This window comes from Osmerus mordax, chromosome 3 (genome assembly GCF_038355195.1).
Source record: "Osmerus mordax isolate fOsmMor3 chromosome 3, fOsmMor3.pri, whole genome shotgun sequence".
Lineage (NCBI taxonomy): Eukaryota > Metazoa > Chordata > Actinopteri > Osmeriformes > Osmeridae > Osmerus > Osmerus mordax.
Window position 1 is genome coordinate 15,485,833 of NC_090052.1, and position 20,824 is coordinate 15,506,656.

The 20,824-nt window shown below is 38.4% G+C and overlaps 1 protein-coding gene and 1 gene segment (V, D, J or C); both read left to right on the plus strand.

Moving 5' to 3' along the window:
• The window catches only part of ighd (immunoglobulin heavy constant delta), a 63,883-nt gene that overhangs the window by 33,257 nt on the left and 9,802 nt on the right, over window positions 1-20,824 (plus strand). Inside the window, 6 exon segments of the mRNA XM_067232719.1 lie at window positions 15,057-15,109; window positions 16,104-16,403; window positions 17,455-17,811; window positions 18,142-18,450; window positions 18,802-19,192; window positions 20,111-20,213. Of these exon segments, the coding sequence (XP_067088820.1) occupies window positions 15,057-15,109; window positions 16,104-16,403; window positions 17,455-17,811; window positions 18,142-18,450; window positions 18,802-19,192; window positions 20,111-20,213 (1,513 nt within the window).
• On the plus strand, window positions 878-3,261 carry LOC136940907 (Ig mu chain C region membrane-bound form-like). The segment is given in 5 exon segments: window positions 878-906; window positions 1,556-1,855; window positions 2,004-2,282; window positions 2,434-2,475; window positions 2,672-3,261. Coding segments are annotated over 4 exon segments (960 nt in total).

The window sequence follows — 20,824 nt, forward strand, 5'->3', positions numbered from 1 at the left end:
TACTTGAATGTAGTATGCTGTACATCTCCTGTGACATTGTCCTTGTGTCCACTGAGGTTGTTTGGTGAGAAGGAGGGGTTTTTGTCCTGGTGTGCATCATTGTGATTCGTGGGAGGCACTGTGATTTTTCACCATACAAAAACGGTCTGCTCCTCTGAGAATGTTAACAAATATAAAAGGAATTGGTGTACAGCAGCCACCAACCTTCCTGTCAAACCAAACTTACATTGTTGATCAAAGGGTTATGGCTAGTCATATATATATATATATATATATATATATATATATATATTATTTAAGCTTAAACAACAATATCAAAATATTTGCATATATGTACAAAATATATTAATTACATAAATGACTTCAGTGCCTTGTTGCAGGTACACTGTTTCAGAAGACATTATTTTGCTAGGAGCAGACTCCAGTTAGGATTCTGCTGAGACATAGTTGGGTGTTTTTGTTCTAGTGTATATCACAGTGATATGGGTGGGTGGGGGACCACAGTGAAAGATGGGTGTTCAAAAACTGTGGTGTAAAACCAATAATTTAATACAAGCTGAAAATCTGAAAACAATATACTGACATGACTACTCTATTTAACCTACCCGAGTAGGGTAATACCCTGAAGGAAATTAACTTTTAATACAATATTTGTAGGTGTTGATGGTGTTCTTTAAACATGAACAAAACAAGTTTATTAAAACAATCATTAATTTTAGAATATTTATCCTTACAATTAATTTTCTGGAAATGTAGGGATCATATCTTGGAATTTTGGGATTTCCATATTTTGCACGAGTTATAGGACTGATTTTATGTGTGGAAGGTTTTTGCACAGGCAGTGAGTGGAGACAGAGCACTGTGATGCTTTTGACTACTGGGGTAAAGGGACTCAAGTCACCGTTGGTAAGTTCACTTTAACTCCTTAACTCGTTTTTCAATAGAATAATCTAGTTACAATTATTTATGCCATAACCTGTTGACCAAATAGATTTTGTTCAGCAAAACAATTCCCTAAAATATACAGCATTTTAAACATTTCTAGGTTTTCACATCCTGTGGAATAAAGCAGAAGTGGTTTGTTCTTGACGTAGAACATGTGCAGGAATACTTTCAATATAAGTTACAGCAGTGCTATTATTTGTATAATATTGTTGTTACGGCCACATGTTGTGTTCTTTGTCACTTTGCCACTAAAGTTGGGGCGTAACAATTGTACATTATCAGTACTGAATGTTAAGGTGCACAGTACTATTTCTAAAAATGACCACCAAGTTCATAGTTCTTTGTAAAATGTTTTTTCTACTTGAGCTTTGCTAGCTGGATTGATGGCGTTATGTCAGTTACATGTTATACTTACTTGTTATAGTTACTTGTATAATTACAATGTGAAGCATCAAGTAAAATCCCCAGAAAAACATTATTTGTGACTTTGAAAACGACATTATGTAGATATACTTAAAGGTGTGAACACTTGGGAACACTGTTGGTTTTCATTTGTTGACCAACCAATGAGAGTGAAAAAAAGGCTGATAATATTTCACTCATATTGCAGATGTGCAAATGGCCCCATCCTCCCTACTTACATTCAGGCAATGTGGAGACAAAGTCAGTAACGAATACATTCTTGGCTGTCTTGCTACGGGCTTTAGTCCGAGCACTGTGACATTCAAATGGACAAGTGGAGGAAGTGTCCTGACGGACTTTGTTCAATACCCCGCTGTCCAGAGTGAAGGAAAGTACATGGGAGTTAGTCATGTTCGCATCCCACAGAACACCTGGGACAACACCAAGACTGTCCAATGTGCCGTAGAGAATCTAGGTGGTAGCAAATCAGTCACCATCGATAAAATAGGTAAGGTTTTTGTTTATTTTTGATTACATGTAAAATGGTCCAATCATTTTATTTATTCCCCAAACGATCTTATGTATTATCATATTATAGTTCTATGCGTTAGGAATGAACAAAATTGCCAATTTCATTGCTACTTTCTCTTGTTTAGTGGTCAAGTCTCCCACAGTGACTTTGATGGCCGTATCAAGTGGAAGCACCCAATACTTGGTGTGTATGATCGAACGTTTTGCTCCAGACAACTTCACAGTCAAGTGGAAGCAGAACAACAATGTTGTTGATGGCACAACATGGCCTGGAGTAAAGAAGCTCGGGCGCTACTCTGCCAACAGTTTCCTGAAGGTCGATATGACAGACTGGAAGAACAAGCCTGAATACACTTGTGAAGTTGACCACTATGGAAAAACCATTACTGAGAAGATCACTAATGGTACACTTTAATGATGTAGTCTTCAGTAAAGTCACTCACCCAATGTACTGTACCTTCACAAATGTTCTCACCCACACATCATTATTTACCTTGTTGTATGTTTATCACCTTGATATTAACATGGAATGTTACTTTTTTTCCCTGTAAAAAGTTCACTGCCCCTCTCTTAAAAATGGAGACTCCTCAACACATGGTAAGTCTCCAAAAGCAGGAAGTATGCCATCTCACCTACTACCAAACTGAATTTGAAACACTATGCATAACACTATGGCCAGCACCAGCAAACTTAAATGACTAATAATCAACTGCTAAAAACATTGGAGGGCTGCCATCCAAGCTTAATGGCAACCCTGAGTTAAAGATGGTCCTAACAACAATGTCATTATCAGGTGGAGAACTTCCTACAGTTTCTGTCAACCTCCCCTCAGAGGAAGAGCAGAAATCGAATCAAAAGGACGTGACTCTGGCTTGCCTGATGACCAGCTCTTCTCCATGTGACTACCAAATCAAGTGGAAGGAGAACGAAGGAAAATACCAGGATGGAATTACCAGCCCTCCTCAGAAAATCCTTAATGGCTCCAAGTATTTGGTTACCAGTGTTTTAACCATAAGCAAGGATAAGTGGGAAAAAGAAGACCTGCATGTGACCTGCACTGCCCTTAATGGCTCAGATGACAACTCTGTCCCAATTCAGAAAACAGTGTCCAAAGCTCAGGGTAACTCTTGTGAAAAATAAGATAATACAATTTTTATGAGGTTGAATGTATGTGTCCAAGTATGTGTCTGCATGTGTTTCTGTCCTGTGAAGCTACTAATGTTGTCACAATCTAGTCACCATTTGTGTCTTTTACAGTCTTTGTTAACCAAAAGTTAATACTATCATTGTTATGTTTATTGTGTGTGATATTGGCTTTATATGGTGTCAGTAAGTTGATGTTTTGGGTCTTTGTTGCATGTGCTTTTTAATAAATGTTTCTGCATAATACATTGTTTTGTTTCATGTCAATCACAGTGATTATGTCTGATCTAGTCCATGCTGCAATGACTATGACAATACTGTATTAAAAAAAACAACAACAAAAAAAGAAAAAGAAAAAAACTGCCCAGAGCAGATAATCTAAAGTAAATCAAATTGACAGTTATTAAAACAGTTGGTCATCCTATTGCAAAGCATCTTAATCAATGCAACAGAAATACTAAGAATACTAGAAAATTGCTTTTCTGTCAATACTTTAATATGTACAGTAGCACGGTTTATGTTGATGGAGTGAATAGCTACTGCTGTTGCAAAAATAAATGTCACATCTTTACATGAAAGGAAGCAGTTGCACATACACACACAAACAACGTTTTCCCAGTATATGAACTCTCCTCGTGACCTCTCTCTGTCCCTGTTTTGATCATTAGCTCCAGAACCCGAGACAGGCTTTGCACTAAGCTGCAGAGAAGAAGAGGATGAAGATGATGAATTCAAGAGCCTCTGGTCCACTACCTCCACCTTCATCTTTCTCTTTCTCCTCTCCTTCACTTACAGTATGCTATTCAGTCTTGCCAAGGTACTGCTACATTTACTGACAAAATGTTTAACTGAACACTACATTCTAATTGAAATAAAGTTTTGTGGATTTCATATTTATTTGTATAATGATCTTTGATTCTTAATCAACTCAATCAGATCAACTGCTTAGCATCTTTCTGGTACAGTATGGCTAAATGGAGTTTGTATTTATTTTCCAGATGAAGAAGTGAATTTGGAGGGGATGGTCATGTGCACTGTCCAGGATATCAGTCTTTTATCACTCGATGTACAGTACATAATGCGATATATCATATCCATGTCATGCAAAACATTGTCTCAACCACTTGGTAAACGTTTTATTGGCGACAATTTGGAAAAAGTATTTGTAGTTTACCATTTTCTTGTCTATTTTAACTAAACTGCCATTGCCAATGTGGAAATGACCCATGAAATAATGTTTTTTTTCTACACGTGTGACGAAAGTACTTGCTGTATTAATCTTAATGTATTTCCTTTTTCATCAACACCACTGAGGTTTTTTTTTTTACGTGTATTGCTGGCAGAATGGAGCACTTTACTGAATGTCATCTGTGTATACAACTGGATGATAACTTTTTCTATTTGTAAGAGATGTTTGCTTCACCGTCTATGTGTGCAATTATTTGATGCCTTTCTTCTTTTGATGCTTTAAAACAATCTTGATTTAAGCAGCGCAATATTCTATGCCTTGTCACTTCACTCTAATCAAATATATAATAAACCAGAAAGAAAGCTTCAGAACATGTTTCTCCTTTAATTCCTCTTCGACATCAAGTGGAAAAATACAATTGTTTGCTTTTATTAATAATTTGTATTAACTAAAATATTTTACATGTACGTATGGTATTATATATTTAGATTAGACAAATGCAAATGTACAGAATGTACAGCAGCAGGGCTGTTAACAGTCATTCTGTGATGGTTTCTAGGTTGTCTAATAATAGAGTTCTGTGAGTGCAGCTTCCCCTTTGCTGTTCCCTTGTGGCTGCACCTGCGGCACTGAAACTGTCTAGAAACTGTCAGGGCCACCAATAAACTCCCTTGCAATGACATTTACATTTAGTCATTTAACAGACGCTCTTATCCAGAGCGTCAATGAGCAGATAATGCTTTATTCAGTATTATTCAATCGGCATCGAATTGCTTTAGATTTTATATATTAATGAATAAATGAAATTGAAGGGGGAAATGTGATAAATCTATTATTAATCCCTCACAATTGAAAAATGTTTAACCTAAAGGCAGTTACGATTGTTGGACGTGTTTTGTCCCAGCCCATGTCTCAAGAATAAGTAGGCCTACTGGGCCAAGGTAATACAGTGGATGTCAGTGAGTTAACCTCGTGTTTCGCAAGCAGGTTGTAGGGCCGCATCCAAAATTTAAAAGCCCCATCCAAAAAGCGGTCCCATTCACATTTTAAAACAAACCAACGCCTCTGAGACAATAACCATTCAGTCAATGCTGTCAACGCATCCCAAGTTGTATAAAATAAAGAATATTTGGCTGCATGAAAATGTAAAATGCCTCTCGAATGGGGGATCTCTGTCAGCGAACTTCCATCTCAACTTCGTACTCATCTTTTCACACCCAGTTCCACATTTTGAACTGTTGGACAACTGATTGGTTATAGGCACCAGGCTCGTCTCAGAATCAGAATGGGTTTTATTCGCCATGAAAGTTTGTACAGACAAGGAATTTGCTTTGGCAGGAAGGTGCAAACATTAAACATATAGGAATCAAATTTAAATATGAGGACTAACTATACTAAGGGTACATAACTAGCAATACTAAGTGGAATTAGATTAAAATAAACTATACAATAAAATATAAATTGCAGTAATTTACAATATAAAAATACAAATATTACAAAAAATACAAATGGTACAAGATTGTATTGTGCAGTGCAAAAAGCAGTGCCTCCAGAATTAATCGGATGGGTTGTCATTTGGTTTCCACAAGGGGGCATTTTGTAGCTCTCTTATAGAAACTTTTAGCTGAAATAATGGGTGTGTGTGTGTGTGTGTGTGGGGGGGGGGGGGGGGGGGGGGCTACACCAGCTACCACCGGTGCCTATGCAGTTCCTTCTCACACACACTTAAGCATTATGCTAGAAACTAAAACCAACTAACCTTAAACTTCCCAAGCACACATGGCAGGAAGGAGATAGACATGGCTGCATTGGCTCATTATCCTTGGCTGCCAGCTGATCAATACAATTACACCATGTAGCAGGTAAACACTATCCTCTAGTGGTAAAAAGAGACGTTGCCTTGTAGACAGGTTCAGCTCAGATTCCATTTATCATCTGTAACGGTTAGAATGGGCACTCAAGTCTCAGGCATTCGCCGTGAGACTCACGCATTTCAGCCATTTCTCACGCTCTCACACAACCCCTTGTATTTCTCACACTGAGAAGGGATAACTTGTCCCACATGTAGTGCCCCCTACAGTACAAAAAACAGTCTAAAAAACAAACAAAACACAGAAAAAAAATGTTTGCATTCCACAATACACCATGGCATGGTTCCACATACCTGTGCAGTCTGATTAGTTCACTGCTGATCAATCAGAACACCGCTGGGACCACGATTCACGGCCACGTCTCTGTTGGCTCCCAAACTAACTAAACAGAGACCCACTTAATAGGTTGGCACAAACAGACTGAGAGGCTAAGGAGAAACGTTGTTTAGACATACCTTGCACGAGCCACAGCGCCCACAATACTGCCTCACACAAACAGTGCCAACAGATCGGAAGAGCTACCTGGCTAAGGACCCCAGTTGTCTGTATTTATGCCAGTCCCAATTACTGCCCATGCCCCGCCCCTAATAATGATGTCATAGAAGCACAGGGAAGAGAAACCTCCAAAGAGACAGGGTGCCCTCAAGCAACCAGTTCCACAGGCTACACACAATATACAATTAGCCTACTGGACGAGGCGCAGGCCTACTGAGGGAAGATGTCTGATGATTGTGTAGCCACTAGATGATAGTTATCTCAAGTTGTACAGAGTTAAATGCCAATCACAAAACATCACCGCCACCAACAGCAATTCACTGTGTGATTCAAAGATTCAAAGTGTAAGTGGTTACTGGATACATTGGCGTGGCAACTGGAGTCACATGATAAGGCAGAACCCATGGGGAAGCTAGGTCTTAGCTAGGTCATAGACACAACATTCACCTCTACCTCTAATGTATCTATGTTGTTTGGGGGAATAGTTTGGGGTAATGGAGAGCACTTTTCAATAAAGATCACTTTATCCTGAATGAGGAAATCTCCACAAGAGTCTGACAGAAGAGGACCACTGGCTGTACAAAACCACAGATACCACTTGCTTGCTTTGATGCACAGTCAAGCATTAGTACACAGGTATACATTGTACATGTAAACATGTAATCATGTGCAAGGGAAATACAAGAGAAACTAGCCCAGGTGGGAACCAGATCATTCTGATCATAATGTGGTGATGATTGTGTAGCCACTAGATTGTGGGTATTCACAATTACTACTGTAGTAGTACACTGATGCCCACTCACTGCTTAACTTCATTCCGTTTTAGTGCTAAAACCACCAGCCAATCACTTGGCAGTGGTGTCAGAGTAATAAGGTGTGTTGGGAGAAATTGAAGCACTTTTCATTGTCATGTCAATCCAAATCTTACCTTAAATTACCTTATTAATATCTTACATGCATTGTTATCTTCATGATTATTCTAAATTACAGTAATTCTTTTTAAATAATTAAAGAAAGCTTTCAGGACCATATATGATGTAACAGATGAGGATTCCCTGCTTTTCTGTAAACCAGCTGTTGTTTCTTATCTCTGTATTTTGTATGTTCATAAAATGAGCTTTCTGACCTTTGTGCCTCAGAGATAATTTCCTTTACATCTGCTATCCTTGTTAAAACAATACAATACTAACACCCCTAGGTGTCACACTTTACAATGTTACCCATATTTTACAGAAGGATGACTGCAATATCCACAGTATGTTAGGTTTAGAATGTTACAGTATGCCACAAATAGAGTATGTCTTCAAAAGAGAGAAAACTGCTACATAAGGACTGTACTGTTGGTCATTCTTATTATCTTCACAACATACTCGTCTCTGAGCCAAGGCTCCAAACATCAATGTGTGCTATACACATTTGAATAATACCGGAGACAACTGAACAAAAGTGCAACAAATTTCTCAGTGAATACCTTATTTTAGTCAAACTCCCTTTAAACCGTAAAACTGTAATACTGTAAACTGTATTTTCATTTTGGTGCAGCATCAGTGTGGTGTGATAGAGGTTTTTTTTGTACAGGCCTGTATCATCGTGATAATAACAGGGGCACGGTGCTACATGCCATGACAAAAACCTCAGCAGTCAGAGCTGTGTCAGCAGACACAAACATTCTCCTCTACCTCTGCTATACAGCTGAGATAGGAGCTCCTGTTAATATTAGACATGATTGTTTTACCGTGCACTTGCCCTTCATGTGTTAGAAATGTAACTCTTGAATTGACTCAAAGGGGGTAACAGAAAAATACAGTTTACATAAACTACATTCTATTATTATTATTTTTTCTGGTGGGCTATAATGTTAAACTTTTAATATGTTAAGTACAATGTAGAAATGAGTATACATAAGCATGTTTTCCCCTTTAATCAAAATACTGCCTTTTAACCATGATGTACGTAACTGGAATGAGAGAATATATGGGAATTTATGGTGAGACAGTGAATCATACTGATTAACATGCAGAGGTCCTTCACAGAGAAGTAGTAGAGTTTTTGTCCAGTATTCAACCACATAAATTGGAAGCACAATGATACTGTACAGGCTATGACAAAAACGTATTTCCCTACCTTGACTTGATGAAAACTAACAATTATAAATGAGAAAATGCAGGTTTAGACATCAGGGACATTAAGAAATCTTCAGCACACTTTGGATGTACATGTTTTACAATTTCAACTTTACAAAAATGACCATTGCTTTTAGCAGTACTGTAACTTCTAAACATGCAGCCAACTAAGTTAGAGATGTGCACTTGACATTTAGCTTTTGTATGACATTCGAAGTGTTACAAAAAAATCAAATTTTCCTCTAATATTTATGACATACCTTGAATGTATGCACAGCACAGTCATCCATGTGGCTGCAAATAGTTATGGCAGCAGTATAAATCTGAGAGAGGCTATGTCAGGAGTTTTTGTAATGGGCTGAGTCACTGTGTCCTGGAATAGCCACAGTGATTAACACCAATACAAAAACCTAATGGAGCAACATGTTATTGCAGATGAATATACTGTACTATTGTGATTTGCAAAGGCCTTAGATAATTTACAAAGTCTTGGAGAATACACTACATTTAATAAACTGAGCATTTGTGGAGCCTTTAGGTTTTTGAGAATACGTAAACACATCAAATAAAATAGTGTTCATGTACCATTACAATATATAGTTTTTATACTGTTCAGCAACCTTGTAGCACAGAATTGCACATGTTTCCTTTGATAACGTTTAAAGAAAGAAATAGTGTTATTGAGTGGTCATCTGCATATATAACTGCATTTCCCCTCAGGAAAAAATGCAATGTAAGGTTTTGGATGAGCTGTTAAACAATGCAGTAACAAGCACAATGATGAAACCCATGTGAAAATCATTGATGTACATGAAGAACAAATAGATTGTTGATTAACTGCCCACATCAGTGCAACTAACAGTTTTGGCCCTAATTCGTAGACCAGTAATGAAACAGTAGATTAAATAATGCTTTGTGTCAGCATTGTACTAACAGTTCTAAATATTGATGAAACATTACAGAATAAGAATGAAAGAAAGGACAGATTTCCATAGTGTCCAATGGACTAGCTTACTGGCGACTCATATTCTGTTCAAAATACAGTACAGTACTGTTCCCCTTATGCTGCTATCGCTTAGATGAACTTAGTTTTTTTGTGAAGGACTATCTTTCACAGTCTCAGTGGACAAGGCACAAATGTAAAACTTGAAATGCGATATCTAAGGCAATTATTTACTGTGACATTCTACTTGTGAAAACTGAAAGTAATTTTAATGACAAGCTGGAACAGAGGCATTAACAAAACAGTGTTGGAGTATGGAGTTTTTGTCATGGTATGTGTCACTGTGTATGGGGGCAGCCACAGTGATACACACCATAACAAAAACCTAAAATAAATGCTAGTTAACTACAATGATCTGGTATTTTTGTTTACGGATACATTTTACATTGACATTTAGTCATTTAGCAGACACTCTTATCCAGACCGACTTACAGTAAGTACAGGGACATTCCCCCGAGGCAAGTAGGGTGAAGGGCCGGGAATTCGAACTGGCAGCATTCAGATTACTAGCCCGCTTTCCTAACCGCTCAGCCACCTGACTCCCCCATTTTACTATTTATACATACTTTATTGAAACTCAGTTATTCTGACACCATGCTCTTTTTTGCAAATGAGTCCTGCCACAGAAAATGGAGGCTTACACATGAATACAATACATCAAATAGTAGAATAACCATAGTGTGAGAATAGCATAAGAATAACTTTAAAATAGTGGATGATATAGGATGTATTTATTAAAAGGTTTAGGTTTGTAATTTGAGGTTTAGGTCTACTGTTAGGAAACTGTCAAGAGAAGCACAACCAAATACCTGTACCTATATGTGCTATATATGGCTGCAAACTTGAATCTTGAAACATTTGTGAAAGACGTTAAATGCAGCTTTTAAAACATTTTAGTAAGTAACGTGCATTATAAGTCAAACTTAAATTAGGAGTGAACCCTAAAACAATGAATCAAATAAAATATAACTTTTATACATCCTAGTTTAAGGTCAATACAATGTGTCTATATTTATAATAGGAAGTTAAAGCAGAACCTAATTCCATGCTGGTAACTATTTATGCAAGAGGCTGTAACAGAGAGGAAGTTATTGACAAAATTCAACACTGACAGAACAGGTGTTTCCTCTTTACATCACCGTACAAAGATTCTTTTCAGTTTTTCACATACTGAAAGACCTTCAGGAGATGCAGGTAGAAACCAAAATGGCAGCAACCAGGAAATATATTCCTTATAATGAATGAAATACCCATGGTTACCATTAATGATTCTGGGCCTGACCAAGAAGTGAAGGATAGCAGGAAAATACTGAGCTAGCTAAAGCAGGGAAGACGCAGACTTTATATTTGTGTAGACCCAAACCTAGTGTCACGGCTGGCTGCAAGGAGGACCCAAAAACGGAGTGCGGAACGGAAAGTTTATTGAAGGAAAACTGAAAACTCACGAGCAAAGTTCTGGAACCAAAACAGAAAACATGCCGTAGAAGGAAACCAAAAAGGGATGATCCGAAAAACGTGGTCAGGAAAGGCAGGGTCCGAGATCGGGAAGTCAATCCAGTGTCCAGGGAGGGGTAAGGCAGCGGCTCAACGTGGCTGGGGAAAAGCTTATGGCAGGATCTAGAACAGGTCTCAAGCATAACAAAACTCTTCGGCAAAGAAGGAGGGAAAACAGAGGGTATTTATAAGGGGTGTAATCAGCGCAAAACAGGGAACAGGTGGTGAGAAGGAAAAAACTGCTGACAGAAAGAGCGCTGCCATGAAACACAGTGACCACTAGGTCACCCCTCAAACCCTGACACCTAAGTGTCATCCCAACCTCTCCAGCACAGTGTCCTGAATCTTTTCATAGTCTGCCTTTGATATTAAAACTGTTTACATCATCAATCTTCTAGTCACTCTGCCAGCCTTGACTGAAGAGCATCAAATATATACAGCGCACACCCCCATTCAAATATCCTTACCACACACAGACACACTCATCAAACTCATTAGACTCATACATCTGCTGTACATTTACACATTATGTACTCCACACTAAAAAGAGCCAGCTATTCTTAATTTTACACCATTAGCTGGCAATGTATAACTCAATATCTGCTGTAATATAGGGCCAAATGAATGATTCATTTACAATCTGACTGAGATCAGTGAAAGGACAGTATTGGCAGGGCAGGCAATGTAGGCAATCATGAGAGTGTTGGAAAGGGAGGCCTTGATAAAATATCAACAACCGTCCAGACTCTATATCAAATCATATTTCAAATCAAATTGTATTTGTACAGTCGTTTTTCCAAGCAATGTCACAGAGGTCTTCCAATACGCCCATAGAACTGCAGTGAAATCACTTAAACCTTCAAGGAAGACAAGGAAAAAAAAATATGGAAAACTGTGCAAATGGACATTGAAACACAGAGTTCCAAATCAGTGCTCCGAGTTGGCGAATGTCAGTTTAGGCAGTGGTAGCCACAGGGCTGGGAAGTGTAGGATCAGCACATCACAGGATAGTCAGGTAGATGGACAGGAAAGGACCGGGAATTCTGCATGGTCCATCATAGGAGACCGATGTCCATTTGGAGACTAGGTCCAACATTGGCAGACCGGTGACCTGGCAGAGGTGGACAACTCAACCCCTCACACCACAGGGGAGGAGAGAGAGGAGAAAGTAGGATTAGAGGTGAACTAGCATTATCCTTGTGCCATTGCTTAGCGCAGGCATGCCGCTCTAAAGCCCCTTTCCCCCCACTACTCACGTCTATATCAATGCAACAGAGCTTACAAAAGGCACAATATTGATCTTTGCTGCTCTTAGTGGCAAAGTGGAGTTCTGAACTCCACGTAGGTTTGAAGGAGGTCTTTCTTTTTGGCATCTGAAAGCCTACGTGAGTGGTAAATTGCGACGGTGGGCAGGAAGGGTCAAAAAGGAGGACAAAAGGGCGAAAAGGAGGACACGCAACTGCGGTCCGGACAAAGGGCTGGAAAACCGGACTGTCCAGACGAAATCCGGACATCTGGTCACCCTATACTACAGCTTGCGGCTGTGATGTACGTAAGGTCGGAACAGCACCTCTTTTCAGCAACAGCTTCATAGCAAATCCTGCTTTACATTGTCCCAGGTTTTCAAAACTGTCCTTGGTGAAATGGTTCGAGCAAATGTGTAATTGAGGGTCGAACTGCACAGGGATCTTCTCATAGACAAACATTACAGCCCGTCGAGTGTTTGGTTCCTTGGGAAGACTCTGAAAAGTGTCAGCATTCCCTGTAAAGGCTGGAACGCTGCATTTTCAATATCCTTGAAAAACGTTCTTCTTTGTAATTCCGTGGAAGTACAAAGAAGAACAGCGCAGCGTGAAGCAAATTTTGGGGCGTGACAAAGGTACAGACCAGAGCCAAAAAAGGTGGAGCCACCGGACTAACGTCAGTTCGGTGGCTTTTTCAAAACCTACCGTTTTACAGCTACATTTTTTAATTGTGAGATTTGCATAGGAAAGAGGTGTCAATGGACTTTGGGTTCACTGTATGTCCATTTTACCCACTGAACTGTCGTTATTCAACTGTGACAAGGTAAATTCGGTTCTGCAATCAATGACCCCTTTAATCTTGGTTTGAGACTAGTAACCTTGCACAGTACTCCATCATCGTCTGCCTATCCAGGGTCGGGTCAAGGTGGCAAGGCTCAAGCACCCCTAAATTTCATCTCAGCACCCCTAAAAATAATAATAATGAAAAATATTATTGTTTATTATAATTTGGTGCTGGTAGTTCATGAAGAAAGGGACATCCTTAGTTTTTCATTCAATATTTTGCATAATAATAGTGGGGAGAGCTTTACAGACCCATCTTACATCATCTAGTAGAAACAATTGTAATACAATATAAAAAATGATGTCTATTGGATGTGTGTTAGCTTTACAGTAAGTGATGCTTTTGACTTTTGCTTTTTAAAGTAGTTCAACACAGGTAATGCTGTTTGTTTAATTGTTTTTTTTATGATGTATGCTATAAAAAAATGTCTTTATGGTTAAAAGAACATGACATTGTTTACAAGAGCACAGATTCTACATAGATCTAGCCTCTTAATTTTGCTCTCACAGTGCACCAGATTCATGCATTTGACTTTTAAATTTAATACATTTTCTTCCGGGGCCGTATCCTTGTCACCTTTTTTACCCCTGACCTGTTTGCATGCCTGTTATTAGCAAGGGGGTTTAGCACTTTTGCAAAGGCACTGTATTCATGTCACATTCTCATTGGGGGCTTGAGCAACCCTAAAGGTCTGATCCTAGAATCGCCCCTGGTAAACTGTAAACATAAAAGAAAATACTGCATTTCAGGTGGATGTCATACAAGAGGAGTTACAGTAATAAGGGTAGCGGAGTAATAATATGTGCTTAATAATAAGGTTAGAATTTAAATAGGGTTGTCAAACTGGGCCACACTGGGAAATGAGAATCACATCAACTCCCAGATATATATATATATATATATATATATAGACACATGCCCCTGTGGCCTTCTCACAAAGGCTACAATTTGGTCAGCATCATGCCCAAAGATTTCTAGCAAGACTGACATTTGCAATTGTTGTTTGCTGGTGCATGGGCTACAATGACGCAAACTTTAGCATAGTTTTTCATAAAATCTCCCAAATGACCTCCCTGGTTTGGCTTTTTCCTCTCATATGATTAAACTTGACTTTCCAGCTCATTTTGAGATTTGGCTCGAATAAACATATTTTGCTGTAGCTGCCTCTCTCCAGTTCTGCAACGTTCTGTGTTCCCTCCCTTTCTTCTATGGCTCAATATCTCTGCTGGTTTAGTTGAATGGAAATGTATGCATGAATAGGTTGTAATTTGCGTCGTACCTATTCATTGGAAACGGAGATCGTCTCATGGCAAACAAGACTCACAGGCTTCTTTGACTCGGTAAAGAAGTAGGCAGTCTCCCACCTCTACATTTTCTGCCAGCTTTCCTTTTTTTGTGTCGTTCTGTTACCTAGCTTGCAGGTGCACTGGAGACGTGCCCGTCTATTTTGTTTGGTGTTGCAGTTATACCACCGCAGCTAGACTAACTACAGCTCGGCGGGCCAAAATTTATTAAGTAGCCTACCTAAATTGACATGCGGGCCAAATAAAAATTCGCAATAGGACGGATTTGGCCCGCGGGCCTTGACTTTGACACGTGTGTTTGTGAGACAGTGGATAGGAAAAGGAAGCAGGAAGCACACATTGAGAGGGATGGGGGGGCTGAGGCCAATCAACAAACTAGGCTACTTAAAATTCACTGAAGCATTGGATTTACTCTGAGCCTGAATTTATTGGGGTTTTAGAGTAAGAGAAGTAGAAGAAATATCACAGTGATGACGATTTTGACTACTGGGGGAAAGGGACGCAAGTCACAGTAACTTCTGGTAAGTGGTCAAAATCTGCTCTTCAAACTGATATTGTATTTTTTTTATCGAAAATGATTGTTTTAGAAAACTGAGGATAAAATTACACCAAATTTAAAACAGATCAAATCCAGATTAAGTCATCAGCAGTGCCTCTTGTAATCAGGATAATTTAGTCTGAACTGTAAAATTCGCATGAGAATAAGCTTCATGATACGACTCGGTTGATACGACAGGCTCAACATATTAGTAACAGTTGAATTGATAGTTTTTGTGCTGAGAATGTATGGGTTATTGACACTGTGACCACGCTTTCGACTACTGGGGAAAAGGCACTGTGGTTACGGTTGCTTCTGGTAAGAATATCAATTCAGAAAAAAATATTTCAAAATTAAGCTATATGGCGAAATATTTGACGATGACTTTTAACATAGCCTGATATTTTCTTTTCATCAGACTAACGGTAACAGCAAATTAATGTATGGAGACAGTCCAAGTAGCTATTGTAGGCCTACCTAAAATTTGAATGCACTTAGGCCTACTTATACATAGTCTAAAGTAACCTATACTTACTTTTTTGTTTGCTTTGTATGGGTTTGCGCTGTGATAGCTTATGACTGGGGGATAAACGGACACTATATCAGTCAATTTGGGCTAGTCCCGTAACTATGCCTAATTAATAACGTAATTAAAAAGGCCCTATGCGTCAATCATCTATGAATAGCCTATTATTATAAATATCAAGATCTAAAAGTAGAAATTTCTTTTAATTTTCTCGAGCTACAATGGCAATTATAGGCTACTAAAATGTAATGCCTATGGCCATCAAACGATGAGTAGCCTAAGGACACAACGGTGCAGTCTCATCAGATTCGAATAACATTTAATTCAATAATTGTCATAAAGACCGTTAGACTTGTGTTTGTTTCTTTCTTTCTTTCTTTCTTTCTGTAATATCTAATGTGTGAAATTTGTGAGGCAAAGTTGTGGTGATTGTAAAACATTTCTATTCTAGGCTCTCCAACTGCCCCGACTGTGTTCCCACTGGCACAATGTGGCTCCGGAACCGGAGCTATGGTGACTCTGGGCTGTATTGCCACCGGTTTCACGCCGGCCTCTTTGACCTTCGAATGGACCGATGCAAGCGGAACAGCCATGACGGACTTCGTTCAATACCCGCTTGTACAGAGCAACGGAAAGTACTCTGGAGTCAGTCAGATACGTGTTCGGAGGGAAGACTGGGAATCGAAAAAGAAATTCCAGTGTGCTGTGGATCATTCTACTGGTAAAAAAAGTGCTGGGATTGAAAAAAAAGGTAAGATAGGCTTTGTTTTTATGAAAGTTCTAATAGATCAGTCTCATAGGATAATGGATGGACTAGATGTGCTGATATATAAAACATTTAGTGACTGTCACTCTGAAGTATATCTCATGAACGTGTAGCCATATAGAGCAATTACTTGGGTAATATGGATTATTATTAGCCTACATTAAATTAATACAAATGAACGACTTAAAATATTCAATCAAATTGAAAGCCTGAAATTGGCTTGGGTTTTATCTAGGCAACATAATTTAGCAGAATGTGTTTTTTGTGTAATATTGTGTCAGTTGCCGAGACATAAAGTGTCAATCGCCTATTATTGCTATTTAGCTTAGACTACATTATTTATTAAATGTGTTCCTGCATTCTCTAATAAATGTATCTTGAAGCAACATAGCTGTGCTTCGCGAAAAGTAGATAACAGTAAATAGGCCTAAGTAGCTAAGCCTCGCAACCGCATGCCTAGGCTACTTAGTGTTATATACAAACAATTCAAAGAAAAACACTGAAAACTAATAAATCTGATGTGAAATCTGAAAAAAGGGATCATCATGATCGTAAGAAATGGAACTATGAAAAGATGCGTAATGCTGCAGGATCGTAGCAGACATTCCACTTGTTTCTTAAATGTTAGAGTTGCAAATAAAGTTCTGTCGAATTGCCAGTAGACATCATTAAAACAAATGATTGACGACAAAACCGAATATTTGAAGTTCAGTCAGGCTGCCTAGGTGCCATGCTAATTTAAGGATTGAAGATGTTCTAGCTCGCTACTTTGGGGAGCTGCTCATCATTTTCTTTCATGTTGGTTTATCTGTGAAATGTTGAGGTCTATCTGCTTTCAGCTGCCTGCGTTATCGCTTTATTTCAACTCTACAATTATTAATACTGTCTATTTAATATATACACTGGGAATTTGTAAATCACCCCCCCCCCCTCCCGTGAATCTGTGAAAAATATCCTCTTTATCGTGTTGTCATGTTCCTCTTTGGCTTCTGCAAGTTTTCCAGCTTCTGCATACATATGTGTGTTTGTTTTTCAGTTGAATTCCTGCAGTCTCCGTCTCTTTACATAATGGCCCCCTCAAAAGAGGAGATACAAGACAATAAGACGGCTTCCTTCGCCTGCTTTGCCATTGACTTTTCACCCAAAAATCACGAGATCAAATGGATAAAAAAGCAGAATGACTTAGAGATAAATTTTGAGAAGATATCTGAATTCAGCACAACTTTTGAGACTAAAAGTAATGAAGGGAAAACTCTGTACAGAGCGGCCAGCTATCTCCAGGTCAAAGACACTGACTGGACAGATGCAAATGTCAAGTTCACATGTGTCTTTGACCCCAAATCTGCACAATCTCCAAAGCAAGAAAAACTGGTGGAGTATTCAGGCCCAGATGGTAAGTTAAACACATTAAAATATCTCTTTCTTGATTAATTTTCTTTTCATGTCACCATGCCTGAAACACCAAACACTAGTATTTGGTCCCTTTTCTATAGTTAAATAAAGATATTATCAGGCTATTAACTTTAAATAGCTGTCATTGCAATGACCTATAGGCTACATAGCACTCTCATTAGTATTCTGCTTTTAAGACTACATTTTATTACTGATATAAATCAGTAGAAAGACGTACAACACAGGAATAGCCAACACAATCCTATTGTGTTGATGTGGTCACATATAGCTTAGCTGATAATATGATAATATCTCTATACTTTCTCAACAGGTGATTTGGAATGTCCTAAGGCAGACATTCAGATAATCCCCCCTTCAGCAGAGGATTTGTTCCTCCAGAATGAGGACCCTAAAAACAAGAAGGTTCAGCTTACATGTCAAGTCACACAGAAAGACACCAACTGCCTGAAAAATGTTACATGGGAAGATAATGAAGGAAATCCACTTACAAGTCTGAAGGAAAATAATATCGCCAAGCTACTCATTCCATATGAAGAGTGGAAAAATGGTGCAGGATTTCAGTGTGTCGCAATAGACAACCTTGGCGATAAAGTCGAGAAATTGTACAGTAGAGAAAACGGTAAGACAATTGTTTTTCTCACGATTTAGCAGAATTTACTAAATGTTATTTGTTGTGTGAAATTCAATGTTTCCACTTCTTTGAAAAAGCTTGTGTTTCATAATAAGGAAAATGCCCACTTTGTGAAATGTTTTTTTTTGCAACTTAGAGGCACAAGTAGGTCTCTTTTAGTGCTCAGACAATTCTCACTGCAGAATTAAAGCTGGTTTCCTTTAACTCCATTTGAAAAGAAGGTTGACGTTGAAAGTATTTAGATGGAATTTGCATAGATGTTGTACATTATCTAAAGCACATATCCACCACCCTCTTATTGGTAGAAAAGATGGTTTAACTGTTCTCTCACACTTCTAGGAGGAACATGGCAGCGTCCATCTGTTTTTCTCCTGGCTCCAGCAGAAAAAATCAACAGTGATGTGACCCTGACTTGTTACGTCAAAGACTTCTACCCTAAAGAGGTCGTAGTTGTATGGCTCATTGATGATGAGCTTGTGTCAGATAGTTCAGACAAGTTCTCGTTCAACACCACAAGCGTTATTGACACAGGCAACACCTACTCTGTCTACAGTCAGCTCACTATGGAATCTGATGTGTGGATGAAAAATGATCTAATATTCAGCTGTGTAGTTTACCATGAAACCATTCCCAAGACAACAAATATGCTTGTCAGAACCCTGGACAGCACCTCAAACAAACCCAATCTAGTCAACCTCAATCTAAACATCCCTTCCTCCTGCAAAGCCCAGTAGAGGTTGTGTTGTGTGCTATGTGTGTCATACTCTGCTTATTGTGTTTGTTGTCTATGAAATTACATGTTTTATGTATTTTAAGTGCAGTATCAAAAACAAAATAAAAAGTTGAATTCATAATTATGTTGATTTATGTCTTGTGCTGTTCCTGTTTCTGGACTCCTGCCCTTAGGATAGTGTTAGGGAAAGTTAAATTATGTGGTGTATCTGTAGACAAACTCTTACCAGAGTAGATTACACCTGAATATTGGACTATGCAAAGCACAGATTAACTGTTCCTGGTCATGAATTCCTTCTAACTTGACCAGGTGTAGGCATTCAGTATAGGCATTCAGTTGCAGTAGCAGTTAAAATAAAGTGACTAATTTCATGACTTAAAAGCATACCTTTGTGCAAGCTTACATGAATACATTTCCATTCAACTGAGGGAAATAACATCCTTATGACCCAATTAGTTAATGGATATTATTTTACAACCAAACCATTTAAAATCTGTCTCACAGTTCAGCGATTGGCCTCTTGTTCTACTGTATGTGATCTATGTAGTGCCCTGACCTATTGTCCTGCCATATATGTACATCTGTTTCCTCTACTGGGCTACATCTCTGGAATAAACCACAAATTCAGATTGTCAAGAGGAAACTCACTCTGTACATTTTTACCAAAGCAAGTCAAGGTCACCCTCACTGCTGGTTTGTAAGTTTCATAATCTAAAATCTGCCAAAAATTCAGAATATCCATTCCCTAAAACAAAACTGATATGGTCATCAAGGAGTGTTTGAAATGAATGTGCTGAGTTCAAACCTTACTGCTAATTTCTATTGGGTAGTTAACCAGTATAGAACTGTCAAGACTACTGAATGACAAGATTTCCTCTTCACAGAGTGTCTCATACAGACAGACTGTCCATGTAGCAATGACATGGACACAGAGAGAGACAGCATGGGAGCAGCCCTGACCTTCATCATCCTCTTCCTCATTACTCTGTTGTATAGCATTGCAGCCACTGCCATCAAGGTAAGGATTCAAGGAATAAAGAGAACATAATAAATAACGGACTATATGGTAAAAATATGACACCAAAATATGACAATAATTCCTTGTAGATTGATCAATGAATACTGTTGTACTAACAGTTGGATATATAAAAGATGATTAGTGTCTATGTTCTTCTGAATATAATTCTTCATTTTGCTTATCATTTCAGGTCAAATGAAGAAACCACAGACAATAAATGTGTGTTCACTTTCTGTTCGTGATAATTGTTCATGTAATGGTATTCAGATAATTTGATAGTCATTTCAGCAATAGTTGCAGAACTGTAAATATGAATTATGTTTTAATCCATATAAATAAAGGTTGAGGGAAAAAACTTTTAGCCTTTTCTGTATCTCTTTATTTGTCTTGATTCTGATGATTATGGAAAATAAATGCTAAGTCTTTTACGTCTTCAATGTGAAAATAAATTATACTGGACAACATGAAATATAAATGATGTAACTTACAAAAAACAAACTTTAAATGGTTCAGGAAAAATTAAATGAACACTCATTTCCATTGCGGGCCCTACCAGAAGTAACACCTGGATTTGCAAATGCACTGTTGCCCCCAAAAACCTTTCACTTCTC